The 17,637-nt window shown below is 42.6% G+C and overlaps 1 protein-coding gene across 1 annotated transcript; it reads right to left on the bottom strand.

The window, feature by feature from the left end:
- Positions 1–10,448: 10,448 nt before the first annotated feature.
- Positions 10,449–15,567, bottom strand: LOC141008988 (uncharacterized). Its single transcript, XM_073481375.1, has 2 exons — positions 14,523–15,567; positions 10,449–11,598 (listed from the first exon to the last, which is right to left on the bottom strand). Exons 1-2 carry the CDS (start codon positions 15,376–15,378, stop codon positions 11,450–11,452), a joined length of 1,005 nt encoding a protein of 334 aa, XP_073337476.1. The 5' UTR covers positions 15,379–15,567; the 3' UTR covers positions 10,449–11,449.
- Positions 15,568–17,637: the final 2,070 nt, after the last annotated feature.

The raw sequence follows: 17,637 nt of genomic DNA, 5'->3' as shown, positions 1-17,637 counted from the left end.
TGCTCCTGCTGTGGATGAGCTGGATGTTCTATGTTTTTGCATGGTGAACAAATTAAGCTGACATTTTGATGGTTTTCAGAGGGTTAACATAAACAATTCAGAGGCCAGTGTGGAGATAAGTCTTCAGAGGCTTGTCGCCACCAGCTGCAGCCAGTAGGTCATTAACATCTGTGGCCTTTAAGGGTTCAGCTGACATTGAAAACCAGAAATGGACACAGTAATCTTGTAAAGTATGTGAGTGTAAATTCAAATGTATTCTTCCATTTCCAAGTTTGATTTAGCTCTTTCCGAGTAACACAGTCAAGGCTATGAGCTGATCTTTATTCAGAACCAAGCTCAGGCTTGTTTCATTGATTTACAGTAGTACAAGAGGATTCAGGCTATCGCTGGGTTCAAAGAAAGTTCCTGTTTCTTCCCGTGGTCTTTTATCGGAAGAGATAAGAACAGGACAAGTGTACTGAAGGTTTCTAATGTTGTGTTTCTCTCTGTTTCTTCAGTATAAAAATTGTCTGGGACCACAATCGCTGCCTGTTTTTCCTCGCCTACACTGTAATCAAACACAAAGTCATGTAAATTTTGTCACCTGCCCACGTCTGGGCTCCATACTGTAATCCCCATCCTTAGTTCTGTTCTCATTAAGCTCTCACACATGATTTGTCCGTCTTGTATTCCTTAACTTTTTCTTGTTGTTCAGCCAAACACAAAAAAGCGAAGGAGTTCTTCATCTTGTTATTTTGAGGTCGCCATATTTTTTTTCTCCATGTCTGTATTGAAGCACAATCAAAGCTTTAGGCCCAATGGTGCATTGAGCTACAACTTAAGCAGATGGGAATGATCAATTTTGTTAAAACATGTTTGCTCATAAGTCATGGTTTGGATTTTTGGTTTAGTTATTTCCTGTCTTATTTTGAAGTTCACTCCTCACGTGTCATGTTTTGCTTTTCACTTCCTGTCTTTGTGCATTTCCCGCCTTTTTGTTGTACATCTGTGTTTCATTTAAGTCATCCCTGTATTTAGTCTTTATCAGTTCGCCTGTTTCACCACATAACACCATACACCAAGTGCTGGAAGAAATTTTGAACTTGCGAGGCAGCTGGATGACTGAGATCACGAGATCATGTGATCTCGCAAGTCCATCTTTCCAGGCTTCAAGCTGTGCACTTGTGGCCAAACACACAGGCATCGAACCAATCAGCATCCTATGACGAATTGCTGTGAGCGACAGTCGTGGTTTTGGTGTGACAACCGGTGGAGGAAGTGATAGTCCGAACAAGTTAGCCTGTGATAGATGGTGATAGACAGATGATTTGTCCCATCACTTGCCAAGTGTTCTTTGAAAGTGCCTGCCCCTTTCCAAACAGTTTCTAGCTGCATCTTCCCAAATGGTTCTGTGTTACAAATCATCTGGCACCTTAAGGTTGCAAAGTTATTACAAGTCATTTTGAGTGGTACATCAATATAATTTCTTGGCAAGCAATCTGGAAGTTGAGGTATTTCAGTCTGGACCAAAATTGTGGACCAAGTGATTAACAGACAATTACTGTCAATTATTGTTTTTGCTTCAAACATATTCACAACATGTCATGCTTTGCTACAAACCAGTACAATATGAATAAAACTGCGAGCAAACTCTCCCCTTATCTACACACCCAAACACTAATCTGTCTTGTACAGTAATCCAGTGACAGATGCAGCAGCAGCTCAAATAAGAGTGAAAAGGGAGACTGACTTACTGGATTAAATGTTCCTTTGAGTTTTTTTCCATCCAAATGTATTCAGCGACATAATGATAACAGCTCAGAAGTGGAAAACGTGTGGTTATCACCAGAAATTCACCTTGGGGACTGCCCTGGGCCTCTCATTATCTGTTGAAGAGCGGCAGAAAGTGCCTTTTGAAGGTGTCACAGACTGTCAGGTTTGGGCTCTATTGTCCAGGAGGATTGGTCTATCATGTGGGTTCTGAGGGCCACTTTTTCATTCTGGAAAGGAAAAAGAAAGACCCAAACAGGGAAAAACTTTGTCTTGTCACGAAAGGTCTGAAAAGACTGTGTATGCACCCAGCTAATGGGTTGCTTTGGTCCTTCCCTCCCACATTTTACCCTCATGTCTCATCCAGCCAGTGGGGTTGCAGGGGTCAGTGTTCTGCTCTTTTTTGATAACAGTTACCTTTTTCATTATATGATGTTATTGACCAATAAATAATTGAAAATGGTCTCCAGCTGTACTGTACTTAACTCTCCATTCCAGTTATTTATTGCCACATACACTGCAACTCTCCCTCAGTTACCTTTGAACTGATCCTCAGAAAGGAAGCCAAGCCTTGCATCCAAAGGTGCTGGTCACGATCCATATTGCGAGCTGGGCCCTGTGAGGTTACCTTGACAATTATGCATTTGTAGACATCCTCATAAATATTCATAACTAATGGCTGGACCCCAGTGTTGACATTGCAATCATGCAAATGGCGCCTGTTTCATGAATATCCATCAAATAGATGGATCATTTGCAAGCATTATTGAATGAATTTGCGGAAAATAAACACATTATTGAGCTTGTGTTTTAAATTACAAGCAACAAGTGTCCCTTAAAAAAATTATCTTTTATTTTCTTGCTCTTTTTTTAGTCTAATTCATGAGTTGTCGACGCGCTCTCATTAAATACAGTTATCAGCCACAAAGGGAGGAGAAATAAGTAAATGTTTCATGTCTTTGAAATTTGATAGAATTACTATATTTTCTCAATGACACTTAATTCAGAAACACATTAAGATTATTTTTCTCTCGTCTCCCTTCGAATCCCCTACGCAAACACATCGTATAAATGACAGGTGCATCCCAGGATATCAAACATGTCTGACTAATTCTGAATAATTTCCTGAGCTGGGTGACAAATTCTGCCTTCCGCCTGCACTATGCATAGCCGGCGAGCGTAGGCATGCATACAAAGTAGGGTGGAGATTTAGCTTGGCTTGCCGTAGCACGGCTCCCCACCTCCCTGCAAACCGCCCCGCACTTCCCTCCCACTCAGGCTCTAGCTCTCTTTGACATAAAAGGGCACGTCCTCTGAGGTTTCTGTCTGCCCCTCTGTGTCTGTCAAGGCTACATGTCCCCGAGAGAAACAGCAAGTAGAAAAAAAAGCACAAAGTGTGTGTGTTGATATGGAAGAGGCAGTGTGGGATTACTAATCCTCCCACATTTCTGTGAACATCCAAGTGGGCAAACTTTTTAACTTCCACAAAACACGGTCAGCTTGGAAAGAAAATTAAGCTGCGCTGCTCATGGTCAAGGCGGAATAAGTAATAAGTTGTGTTGGTAGCTGCAGCAGAGTGCCTCGCTTCTTACTCATTACCCCACTTGGCCCTTCCTTGAATTCAGCTGCCAGAGTTTTAAGGAAATCACAAGTCTTACCTGAATAATTGATATAAAAACTCTGAGCTGGCAATCTGCAGCCTCTTATTGATAAGTTTGTGCACAGGTCTCATGCCAAGTTCTGAATCAGTGCTGCGGGCCAAACCAAGGCCATGACTCAACGCACACTGTAGTTCAGCACTCATTCTCTCTTCTCAAAGAGCTCAGAGGCCTCTAAAGACTTGTAAGAATAACTTTTTAATGATGATGATAAGGTAATGTACTGTAGAAGTCATGAACTTTAGTCAAGCAAGGGACGACCCTGAGTTTAATGACTGGATTTACATCTGAAAGTTTGTACATATTTTACAGAAAGCAGGCAGTAAATGTTGGTGACCAAAGACTTACTAACAATTTCAAATAAAAAGTTCTTACATATATGCAGTGTAGTACTGAGGTACGGAAGCCCTACAGGGCCATGCATTCATACATTTTATTTTCTGTTTTCCCGTGATAACGAGTTAATTTCATTTGTTTTCTTGAGATCTCGAGTTATTATCTCGAAATAACAACTGCTGTTTTCCCGAGATAACGGGATAATTTTCTCGAGATCTTGAGAAAACAAAACGATAGTGTAGTATATTAAATCATTGCAGGAAACATAGTTTCAGTGTAGCAATGTCAGAGGAGCAGGAGCATATCGATCACCACGTTCAATCAAGGCCTGACATAGGCTGAAATAGCATTATGCCTTGCTTTTTTTTTGCTTTTTGTTACAGATAATATACACATTAGTGTGCATAATCTAAAAAGACAGTTAGCAAGGCCTCAGCTATATCAGCGGCGCAATCTAAGTGAGCCTGATGTTGTCATTAACTACATAGCTGACCAGCTATGTAGTTAATGACGAGATCTCATATTAATTATATCGTTATCTCAGGAAAACAGTTTCGTTATCTCGAGATCTCGAGATCTTGAGATCTCGAGAAAATTATCCCGTTATCTCGGGAAAACAGCAGTTGTTATTTCGAGATAATGACTCGAGATCTCGAGAAAACAAATTAAATTAACTCATTATCACGGGAAAACAGGAAATAAAATGTATGAATGCATGGCCCTTTAGGGCTTCCTTACTGAGGGAATGTGTTTGCCCTGCAGTTCTATTCAAATGAAACTGCTCCTAATGATCTATTTAAGAAAATAATTTCCATAGAATAACAATTCCACTTTTTTAATTAAACCAGAAACCACATTATGTAAACTTAAACAATGCACAATTTATTAACTTTGAGGGAGACCTATTATGCTTTATGTAGGATTTAGGGGGATGGAGGAGGCTATGGGCAGAAATGTACTATAATCATATTCAAAATTATGTTTTCATTAGTGTATAATAACTTGAAAATAAGAATCATTGCATTTCCATGACCTTAGAACCTTAGAGAGAGCCTTTTATACCTACAGAGGGGGTGGGTCCTTTTTCATGGTGGAGTCCTCCATTTCAATGGCCCAGAACCGACAAACCAAACACTGGCTCTGGAGAAGGCCTTTTGAATTTTCGAGTTTTTAGCAGCCACCACAGGAGGGTGAGGAGGATTGTTATGTTGTTGGTCGCAATCAGCATCTTCACAGCGAGATAATTCTGTGACTTTGTGACATCACACTACGTCACAGAGTCACACATTTGCACAATTTCTGCCCAGCGGCTAGTTTGGCACGTAAGAATTGATTTAGCACAGCTGCTCTGCTGTTGTTACCAGTGCTGGCTCAGGCTTGTGTGAGCTGACCAATCAGAGCAGACTGGGTATTTAGGGGGGCGGGGACTTAAAGAGAGGAGTTGAAACAGAGCGTGTCAGACAGAGGGGGAATACAGCGCTGCTGCACTGGAATATTTGAGAAAACTGATGTGTTATTTTGAGCACTAAAGCATTTAAACCTATTCAAGTAGTTTACAAACGTATGAACCTGAAAATGAGCATAATACATCTCCTTTAATTAAGGATAAGAAGTTGCTTGCACAGGATTATAAGACAAACTGACAATGATTGTGTTGTGTGTGACTGTGTGTGTGTGTGGGGGGGAGAAGAGTTTTTGCTTTATTTATGTGCTCTTTGGTGCCTAATGAACGTCTTCTGGGGTGGTTTTGTGTTTGAGATGCCCCTCATGACTTTGTGCAGTACTTAGGCTTGTGTAAATTATTAACAGTAACTAACTACATGGCTACAAATACATTTCATAATGGATTCAGACATCATGCTTAAATGTTGTGAAATTCAACCGTTTGCTGTTTCTGGAAAACATTAAACTCTGACACATTTGGTTGGATAATAATACATGAAGCAAAAAAGGCCAGAAGCACTATCAGCAAAAAAAAATAAAAAATGACGATTTGAAATGACACTGGATAAAAAACGTTGCAGTTTATGGTGATGTTTTTATATATATTATTCCATCTCAATGGTTTGAGTGTCATATTTTTGGGCTGAAGCTATTCCTCCTGAATGTGACTCAAACTACATTTACTCCGGGATGCTGTGAAGTGTGAAGGGCTGCAAAAAAACCAACAGGAGCTCTCGGCTCGGGAAAAACAAAGCGAGTCCTCAGCTGCCTGCAGTCCAAGTAGTCAAAACTCTCTTTTCTCTGATCCTCTGCAAAGACGGGCAGATGGTGGAGTCTGAGTTGTGTGAAGATACACAACAAATAGGGTAAACTGTATATGATGAAAGGATTTGTTCATATCAAGACTATCATATGTGTGTTTTGAAGAGGTTCAGATGCCTTAGGTCAAACTCTGCCTCAGGGCACGAAAAGAGCATAAACAGCCTCGTTTGAAAACCTTCAGCATAACTAAATGAACGAAGGGCAAAACCACAAACTAAAATGATGCTCATATTGATTTTTTTAAATGTGCTCTTTAGCAGTATGCACACCAGAGAGCACATTCATCACGCTTAGCTGGAATCAAATGTCTTATAAATATATCTTCACAGTGCCAGACCTCTAACCTGGCAGCAGCAGGACAGGTTACCGAAATCGGCTCCAACAAACAAGCTAAATGTGAATTTTACCTTCTGGTGCTTGTTTTTGTGTTTGCAACTGCTTGGTGTGAATCCCAAAAATCTGCAAAAAACATAACTTCCACCAAAAAATAAAAAAAGGTGATTCATTGTACTTAAAGATGCAGTTAAAACACAGTGTTTTAGACTAGTGTACTGGATCTCATTGCTCTTGGTCCTTTATATAAACAACTTTTTCATTTAAGCCATAATTCAAAGAAATTCATGTTTTTTAAAAAACGTTTTTTTTTTGTTAGATTGATATTCTGCTTCGTCATTATTTTCATGCTGTTAAAAAACAAATTATAAAATGGTTGATAAATCACAACACCGTAAGCACAATGAAAAGAAAGATCACGTTTTTTTCATCCTTTATTATTCTTATTATTTGTTATAACTCCATTTCCTTTCTGCTTCATCATGAATACAAAACTCATTCATCTGTCACAAACCCCATTACAGATCAACTGGTGGTTGTGCATGTTAAATGCCGTTTTAGAGAATAAATAAATTGACTGGATGTTAAACACAGACATAATATTCTCTCAGTAGAAAAGATGCATTAATGGCACCATGACTCTGTGTCTCAGTTCTGTGTGAAGTCTCCTTTCAAGACAAAGGCTCAGCACTTGGTTTGATCGACAGCATATGAGAGTGAGAGAGTTTAATGGCTTCACTCTTGAGAAATACAGGAAAAACAGGCACCATGGGAAATGGAACAAATATGAGATTCAGAGAGACACGGACGACAGTGATAGCAGGGAGAAACTGTGATATGTATTTGACCAAGGTTGTGAAAGATTGAAGAAGATCACATGCTGGCAATTCTACTTTGGGTCTGTTGTGAGCTACAGAGATTCATCAAACGCTCTGCCATGCTCCGGCTGCAGCAGACACTGAAGCTGTCTCAACATATTTCATCCAGCACTCCTCAGTTATTATTTGTTAAAAAACTAAATAAATGTACGGTGGTCGAAGCAGTTCTCAGTCCAACTGAAATTGAAATTCATTTTTGCTAAGAAATCAGTATGTAAATCCTGTTTGTGTTTGTTTTGACTTGTGCAGACTGTTTTCTCCACAGAAATTATGTACTTTTCCAACTGAATTTGTTTGATGCAATATTTGTGTGGGTTGATGGAATAGTCAGTTCAGTTCCAATAAGCACTGAAAAGCTGATGAGCTGACTTTTGAGCACTACCTACGCATCCCTGTCCCCAGAATATTACATATTGTAATGTTGGTATTTTACATTTCTGCAAACCACAGCTGTGAAGCAAGAGACCACTGTTCAAGGTGTTTGAGACAGTGTTTCAACATCTAACTGAAGTAGATGTCAGGACAATTTCAAGCTGTGTTTGTAGCAGCAGAACCGGGTAAGCCAAAATAGGATCTTTTCCTAACCCTACCCAAGTGGATTTTGTACCGAAACCTATGAGCGAGCCTTGTTGCACCCTAAAACTGAAAGTTTTACCTAAAGAAACATAAAGTTGCAATATATCCTTGCTTTGCAGAAATGTCCATTATCAAAATGTATTCTGGATATTTGCTTGGCCTATGTTACTGGAGTCCTGTCCACATGTACACAGTTATTTCTTAAACAATGCTTTTCTATGTGTTTTGCCCTTTCGTACATGCATAAACAGCTTTTTAGGTCACTGAAATTGGAAATCTCCTTCCAAGGTGGAAATATTCAAAATCTCAACTTGCACTGTTTACGTCTGGACAGGCAAAAACTTTTGGGAAACTATACCGTAGACAAGTATGTTCGGACCAAACCAGGCCTTATTAGTGTATGTAACACCACTGGCAAATATGAACTTGGTGTATGTGTTATAATCTTATAGGAGATTTGAGTTAGGACAAGTGATATTGTTTATAGTCAGAAAGGCACAATTGGAAAATGATAACATCAGATGGAAAAGAGAGACAAAACCGGCTGTTCGCAATATTTTAATGAATTAGCATCACCCAGGAGGATTCTGTGAAGAGCAGTCACGTTCCCCTCCTTATTCATGGTATTTTCTGTAATTAAGCAGCCATCCACAGCTTTTTGTTTACACCGGCACTCGCATTCACAACAGAGATTATCTCTGAAACTGTGCTAAAACTTTTCCTGGACGGAGATTGTTGTTGTTGTAAAACCCTGGTGATTGGAATAACAGGACTAACTTTGGAGTCTGGTCATCACCACAACTCGACCCACGGGTGCTTGCTCGACCCACTCCTTTCTATAATGCAGGACGAACACAACAGTGACTTTTGCAGTACCAGCTGTCAGCTGTCAGTCAGTCACTGCCACTGGAAACACCCAACCAGTCTTCACAAGTATGTGAAAAAACTGTTGCATCCCATTTTGAAACATGGAAAAAAATGTACAATACCTACAATCTTTAGTCGTTATAATATATTTCCTTACAAAAATGTGCAAAGAATTGAAGTTTCTCTACAACTTTAATAGTAGAGTTGGAATAAGTCACTGCAGTGCAGAAGTATAATGTTCCCTAGGAAAAAAACAAGTCTGTTTATATCTTTATTTCCCATTAAACCGCAGTCTGATGATCAAATGCATCATTTGGTGCACGGACAAGAAAGAATTAGAAAACAGTTTTAACTACAATGCTAAAACGAGCTTGACTTTGTACTATTCAAAGCAGACTGAGGACATGAACTCATTCGAGAGTGAAAATAGAACATCTTAAATGTTAATTGATGTTTAAACAAAGGCATGTGCAGACTGGAGACACATGGGCAGCATGAGACCACTGTAACCATGGTAATGCACATTACCTGCCAAGGTTAGTTGTGTTTGACAGGGTGGTGGGTGTTGCATTATGCAGATGAGAGGTTTCAGCGTTCTGCTGACAGTCGTTAATGTTGAGGGCAGTGACAGGGACTGTGGCTTCACAGACTTCTTTATGAGGGACTGGTGTCTGTTGTACACACTGATGAGGCACATTTTTGCAGCATGTACGGGTTTGTAAATGCCGAAACATGGTGTGAAGTGCAGTTAATAGGGTACATAAAGTGAAAAGCATCTGTGTGATTTGTGAATTTGTTGTAAAATTCAGTGCTGTGTATGTACTGTTCTGCATGTGGTTACAGTGGCTCAGCAGTGCTGAAAGTCCAAAACAACTTTCCGCAGGGCCAATAAATATCACATTGCATCAATGAGCTAACCACAAATTGAGTCAATAGTTTCAAATTGGAGCAGAACGGCAGCCCAATGAATAAACTTTGTGATTCAATTTGGAAGACTGGGCACGTTTATGTAACTCCCTTAATCTACCAAGCTGGATCATGACCCAGTCTAATTTTAAATGAGCATCTCTCTCATTTTCTGTGTTTCTTGCTGAAGTGTGCCGGCTGCTCTGAAAGTGTTCGAATGACAGATGCTCACTCACATATAGTTTAATGGGGCTCTAAAGGAGTTAACAGTAGAGATGGACATGATTAATTGATGTTTTGTGTAATAAAAATGGATGATTAACTTGTTTTAATGGGTTTGTCAAAGGCAGCAGGGAAAGCAGACAAAAACAAGCAGCCTGAAGTCTCATTTGGGTTGGAGGGAGTGACATATTTTAGTGCTCCCATTAAAATAAAGAACAATTTGGGGGCTTTTTCACGGATAAGATGGGTGAGAAAGCAGACAAAGACAGGAAGTGGATAGTAGAACATGACACATGAGGATATAATGTTGAACAAGGTTCTCAGTCACCCAGGTCATGGTAATTATAAGTGCTGTATTGTAGGCAACTGGACGTGTTTCAGTTTCTTGAAGATGTGAAAGACTTCTTCGGTTTTAACCAACTGGAGGGGAGTTGCAGGCTTTTAAACCCTGTGTGGGAGTGTCCTTACAGAGTCGTTAAGGACACCTGTGAGCTCTGAGTTTCAGAGTCGTTAGGGCCACTTGCGGGTCGTTGACTTAACCGGCCTTCGTGTGGGTTGCCTGGACATAGTACTTCTGCCCCTTACAAGTACTATGTCCACTGGAGGTCACCGCTTGACAGTTACCATAAATACGGGTCATACTAAGTTCAGTCAGGACCACTTTTGTCAAAATAATCTTTATTTACTTGCACAGTTTTATTTGGCGGTATGATACTGTTCTGGGGCCCCCTGCTCTTCCACGCGCTTGCGTGGAAAGCCTGAGGCAGGAAGAGCACCTTCCTGCCCTTCACGAGCCATCATGAACGGCATAAGCAGGGAGCGCAGCAGCAAAAGAAAACCCAGACAGAGCAGAGCAACCAACATGAATACAGGAGGAGCTGGGGTGGAGGTGGGTTGCGAAAGTGCCAGCAGCAGAGGAAGCAGGAAGGAGGGTCGGGCGAGAGCAGATTAAATACCCCGCTCTTAATGCAATTTCCCAATAGGGAGCGGGCACGCAGAGTCAGCTGAGCCATCAGCTGATCTGCGCCGGTGATGACAGCTATGCAGTTAGAGCTTGACGTCGTGGCCTGCCAGAACTAACGCTACGCTCAATTTCAGTCAGGACCACTTTTGTCAAAATAATCTTTATTTACTTGCACAGTTTTATTTGGCGGTATGATACTGTTCTGGGGCCCCCTGCTCTTCCACGCGCTTGCGTGGAAAGCCTGAGGCAGGAAGAGCACCTTCCTGCCCTTCACGAGCCATCATGAACGGCATAAGCAGGGAGCGCAGCAGCAAAAGAAAACCCCCAAAACGACCATACCGGCAAATCCTGGAACCTCTGCTACAAGAGATGCCAGGAAGCTATCTAGGATGAAATAATTTGTATACAATTTAATAGGGAATAAGCCACACGCTGCCTCTTAATAATAACGATGATAATACAATAATATAGTAATAACAATATAATAATAATATAATAATATAGACGTAGCCAATCATGCCTATGAATGAATATTTATTATATCAAGAATTACAGAGAGAGGCTCATGGCTTTTTGAGCATCTAGGATGGCTTTATTGCCAGGACGCACGTAACGATTAAAGGCAGAAGAAGACCACCTGCCCATAGCTTTCAGGGTGGCCACAGGAGCGACCATTGCTGCTGTCGTAGCTGCTCCTATGCGGAACGAATGAGGAGTGTAGCGTTCCGGAGGGAGACCGCAGAGTTGGCAAAGGAGGCGGAGGCGAGAGGCGAACCAGGCTCGTGACAGGGGCTCCCCTCTCTCTGTGACGAACAGCGGCTCCTGAGGGCTGGCTTGGGCACGGCTTTTCAGATAGCGGACCATGGAAGACAATGGACAGAAATCAGAGTTAGTTTGAGAAATGATGACAGATGTTCCCCTTCTATCTCTGTCAGTTTTAGAATGTTTTAAGAGGATACAAAAGTAGTGACTGTGAACTGATACATCGCCTATGGTGAGGTCTTGTGAAGGATCAAAAGATCGTGAGCGTGTAGTGAATTCTCCGCACCTTAAGAACCCGTAAAAAGCTATGAGGAAAACAGTTTCTAACAGTGAGTCTGTATATGGACCAAAGCACCCGTTCCTTAAGTGAGTGATTAACTTGTGCAGAAGTGGAGGAGTAAAAGGGAGACGGATGTCATTGCCTTGAGGTTTCTCTCTTTTAAAGCCGTTTAGCAGAAGCTTAATGGATGGATTTTCTAGTAAGCTGTTGGAGGACGGGTCCAGGCAACGCAGGTGAAACTGGACACCTGCGAGGAGGCCTTTGATGGAGGACGGCTGCATTTTTCGGGACTCAAAGCAGTGAACCAGAAAAGCACATACAATGGGAATACTTATAGGAAGAATAGCAACAGAGAAAGAGAAACAAAATGCTGTGAAATAGGACCATGCAGAGTCATACAATTTTAATGTAGACTTCGCTAAACCAGAACGCATATAGCCAGCAGCTGACAGCATGTATTTTTGCAAGGTGCTGTCTAATCTAGCACCGCATGGTGAAAGGGGGGGCAAGGCAGGCTGGAGGGCGCAGCTTCCGGACACAGTCTGTGGAATTTCTGAAATTCAAATCGAGACAGAGCATCAGCAATATTATTATCCAATCCTGGAATGTGCGCTGCGCGGATGATGAAGTTCCCCAGCACGGATTCCCAAGTAAGGCGTCTTACAAATCTGTTAATAAATGGAATAGATGAACGCCCTTTGTTGATAATGTGGACAGCTGCTTCATTGTCACAAAAGAAAATAATTTTCCTCCTGGACCAGGATTTCCCCCAGAGAAGACAAGCTATAACGATTGGGTATATTTCCATAGGCGCAGAGGAAGAAGCACTAGCTGGCAGAGATGACAATTCTTTTGGCCATACATCAGCAAACCACTGATTATCAAAGAACCCCCCAAAACCCACGGAAGGAGCTGCATCTGTGAATAATCTAATGGCCAAAGATGATTCAGTATTGTCGTTATAGAAAAATGAAATGCCATTCCATTTCTCGAGCAGCAAAGACCAAAACCGGAGCTCTGATCTGCACCCTTCATCCAGAGTTACTGTGTCATGAAGCTTTTCAACTGACTTTGAGAGGTCGAGAAGCCTGGATATGAATGAGCGGCCCTGAGGAATCACGCGCATGGCGAAATTGAGATGACCTAGGAGGGAGAGCAGATCTCTTTTTGAAATGGACTTTGAAACCTGTTCCTTCATAATTTCTCTGATGCGGTTTAATTTCTCGAGAGGCAGGGAAGCTTGCATGAGGACACTGTCTAGTTTGATACCTAGAAATTCGATGGCTTGAAGTGGACCTGAAGTTTTCTCCTCAGATAAGGGGACTCCCAGGTTTTTGAAAGTATCTTTAAGAGTGATAATTGCGTGGTCTGGCTTGGCATGAGGATAATCTACGAGCAAGAAATCGTCTAACAGGTGAAGCACGAAAGGCAGCTTGCAATTGTTTAAGAGAATCCAGCAGAGAGCTTCAGACAATGTGTCAAAGATTTTTGGACTGCTGCGACACCCAAAAGTGAGCCTAACTGCAAAATACAATTTCTCTCTCCATTTCATGCCGAACAGATGCCATTGGGAAGGGTGCAAAGGCATGACTTTAAACGCATCTGTGATGTCGGCCTTTGATAACCATGCTCTTCTACCTGCTTGTTTGATGAGCTTAATGGCATCGTCAATTGAGGCATAATACAGAGAGAACGGCGGGAGTGGAATGAGACTGTTAATACTTTGGACTTCATCATGATGAGGAGCTGATGAATCTATAATGAGACGCTTTTTACCAGAATATTTCCGGGTAGCCACACCTATGGGGTTTATGCGAGATACGGGGAAAGGGGATTTATCCAGAGGACCGATCATAAAACCCTTCCTGACTTCTTTTTCCAGCAGAGTGTCGACAACTTCAGGCTCTTTTAAAGCAGACTGCAGATTGCTACAAGCAAAAGACAATTTAGGCAACCACAATAACCCAGCCATGAATCCTTGAACCAGTCCGGTAAGCAAATAATTGACAAAGCAGCGGTTCGGATGCTTCTTTAGAGCCTTGCCCAGCTCAGCCACGTTGACTGGGGTTGAAGGTTTTATTTTTTCTTTTCCTTTCTCACAAGGCGGGTTCGTCGGGGGCACACAGACTTTGGATGACTGTCCCCACAATAGCTGCAAGCATGAATATATTTACAATTTACAAACCTGCACACATTCTCATTGAAATTATGGCACATGGGAGTCCAAAAAGGTGTCACCTTAGTCTCATCGGATTGCGGGACTGCCGGTGGATGAACTATAGCCACGGATTTGGGACACATATTGGGAGAGTGCGAGAAAGAGCCACAAATGGAGCAGGAGAGAGCTTGGCGACCAGTGCAGTGCCTGCTGATTAGAGCCAGGTCGACTACGGACCAGTCCAGTCTTTGGTTAAACCTCTGAATGAACATGGCGGCCTTGGCAGAGAATGATTTATGATATTCATAGAACAAAGTTCCACCGTATGTTAAGGCAAGATCTGCAATGATGGCCAGATAGGTGTCCAATTCTGCTCGACGGGATGGATAGACCTCACAGATTACATCTCTGAACACACCAAAAGCAACAGTAAATTCTGCTAGAGTCAAGGTCTTTGAAAGTCTAGGGTCACTATCCTTTAGCATCACAGACACATCACCACAATCTACCACACGCTTGTCACTAAAATCTGAGCACAGCAGGATTTTCACTAAATTGACATCATTACCTGCAAGGATCTGGTTTCTCAGATTGAAGGAGATGGCAGCAGCAGGAGGGTAGAATGGCACACCGGTGGAGATTGGGACTGCACTACCCAGAATCCTGCGCGGGATAGAGATGCCGTCGAGGGGCGCCGGAGTGACGTCACTGAACTGCGTCGCGGAAGAGGCAGCAGCAGCAGCAGGTTCCCGGGATGTAAACACGGCGGCCTGGAACGCAGAGCTGGTGGATGGAACGGCGGCGGCTTCTAAGGTCTGGATCCTTGAATTCATGCTGGAAAGGGAAGACTGAATAGAAGACAGCGCTGCCAGGATGGCGTCGTTTGCCGGAGCTGAGGAGGCGACTGCTGTGGCCGGGGCTCTGGCTCTTTTGGCCGGCGGGGCAGCGGCTGGAGTCGGAGCGACTACTGAGTTCTGGGACCAGTGTTTGCGCTTTGGCTGCGCTTTCCGAGGAGCGGAGACAGGAGGAGCGGAGACAGTAGGAGCGAAGACAGTAGGAGCGAAGACTGGACGCTGAACTACAGGTGGAAACCCAGCGCAGTTCAGGAACAGCGCAAACAGTTCCCGGTGAGACGCTCCGACCGGAGCAGAAACATCATTGCAAAACAGGAACTCCAACAGTTTAGGAATCGGCCAGTCATCGATTGATGGTGCGATTTGGCCGGTACCCTTTCCTGCTATGCGAGAGCTTCGACGGAGAGAAGAAGGAGCCCTCTCCTCGTCGATGGCTTCCTCTGATTCAGAGACTCGGTGAGGCTCCACCATGATGCCGTCGGATTGCCACGGGTCTTCATCATCGTGGACGAGGGGCGACGACATCGGGAGCAACAAGGTAAATACGAAAGTGAGCAAAATGTTCTTCATGCGGGAGCTTGCGAAAGTGCCAGCAGCAGAGGAAGCAGGAAGGAGGGTCGGGCGAGAGCAGATTAAATACCCCGCTCTTAATGCAATTTCCCAATAGGGAGCGGGCACGCAGAGTCAGCTGAGCCATCAGCTGATCTGCGCCGGTGATGACAGCTATGCAGTTAGAGCTTGACGTCGTGGCCTGCCAGAACTAACGCTACGCTCAATTTGTTAGCACAGACGACTTCTACAGCTGTTGATCTGGTGAGGATGGGCTGCAGTTAGTTTTTAAATAAAACATGGTTGCCCCTTTTTTTTCTTTATTAATTTTAAAGGAATATTAGCGTCACAGTTGCCTTTAAAGCTCTAAAGCTTTCTTTACAAGAAATAGATATTGAAAAACCCTTGAATAGCTTTTTGTTAATGATGACAACCTGCAAAAATGAAAACGTTTATTATTGTTTTAAATGATAAACATACTGGACATTTAAATCTGAACTATCAGAGAAAAAACAAATAAATAAACCCAATGATGTTATCCCCGCTCCTGCAGGGTAATCCCAACATCGAGATTGCATGTCAAAATGGAATCAGATGTCCGTGTTACAGATATTCTAAATCCAGACGACACATGCAATCTTGTAAACACACAAGGCCGCAGCCTGCAATATTGTACACCATGACTTATGGCTGTACGATAAACCATCCTTTAAAAAGAGGAATTTCAAGCAGACAGGCAGGGGATGTGTGATAGATTAGTTGTGTCAGGTTTTATATCAGCCATTTAAGTTGTCACCCTCCACAGCAAACAGCCTCGGAGGCAGACAAACCTCAGCAGATTTCTGCACGGTGAGCACTCTTCTTCCTCTTCTTCTTCTGACGCAATAAAGCTGGCGAATATGATTGAGAGATTATAGATGTATGACAAAAGCAGAATCTTGAGAATGGACTGCTCAGTGTAGACGACACATCGTCAGCCTCTACAGACATCATGTCCGTTCCAATGTACTCTTATGTATCTGTCCTTTTCCCACGAGATATTCATCAATATCAGCCATTCTTAATAAACCCATTCTGGATTTCTCATTGTCTCTCAATTGAAGCCTTCCCACCGGCAGCCCACCCAGCTGCATCCCCCTGCCACTCTAATGATATTTTCTCATATCAACCAGCTTATCAAATCCAAATACCAATGATGGATAAATCTGCCTCAGCTGATGCGCTGGAGTGCCTCCTGCTGCTATCAATCAACGTGTTGCCAGATGATTGTGTCCTGCTGGGATGTATGACATTATGAGGTCCATTTGGAGGCCCAGCTGAGTTACGATGGCTCCAATCGCTCAAAGTCAATTTTCGGCATTGGTCGCCTTTTCGTAATCTGTGCTCTCCTGGAAAAGCACAGTTTATCCCCCCTCGTGTCTCTTATGTATGTTGTGCTCTCCATGAAGTCGAGCCATTTTCGCCTCTTATCTCCTGGGGATGTACTGTCCAGGTTCCCGAGGCGTTCCTTGAAGTGAGCGTGTAAAGCATGTTGAAACAGACACACAGGTACATTTCAAGTGACTGTTGAAGAAAGGTGTATCTGATATCGCTTTGTTGGTGTTGTTCCTAGGACATTATAATTACCTCCACCTAGAAGGTTATGTTTTCGTGTCTGTGTCTGTTTGTTGGTTGTTTGGTTGGTTTACACAGAACGGATGGATGGATCTCGGCCCAGAATAGACCCCATTAACTTTTGGTGGGGATCCAGACAGAGGGACGGATCCAGGAATACAGGAATTTTCAGGTGGCTGGAATTTAAATATGTCTTATGTGATATTGCATTAGGCTTGACTGAATTAAAGGGAACTGCAGGACCATTCTAGTTAATATTGTTTCAGGACCATGATTGCAACTGACTGATCATTTTGTGAAAAAGTGCACATTTCTAGTAAGCTGTCATGACTGAAAAGGTTAAGTGTACAGTGAGACTCTCACAGGCACGATGACTATCTGTGCTCGTTGTTCAAGGTGCCTGCCTCCAATGCAGATAACATCTGATGGAAAACGCAAGTTCACATCTGCAGCAGGAGATGGATGTGAAAACAGTAATTTAATAAAACCAAAAACACTCATGCAAAACATTGATATTGGAGACACTGGAAAATATCGTTAAGACACTGGAGCAATAACGTATTACGCCTATAACCAAATAAGAGCTGTTCTTTATAAAGAAGCCAGAGGAAGAAAAGCCTACAAGCTTTAGGTAAATACATTCATTCAAGTCAGCTGCTTCAGTGA

Source organism: Pagrus major, chromosome 15, assembly GCF_040436345.1.
Source record: "Pagrus major chromosome 15, Pma_NU_1.0".
Lineage (NCBI taxonomy): Eukaryota > Metazoa > Chordata > Actinopteri > Spariformes > Sparidae > Pagrus > Pagrus major.
The sequence above is the reverse complement of the archived record's forward strand: the minus strand, read 5'-3'. Positions and strand labels throughout refer to the sequence as shown.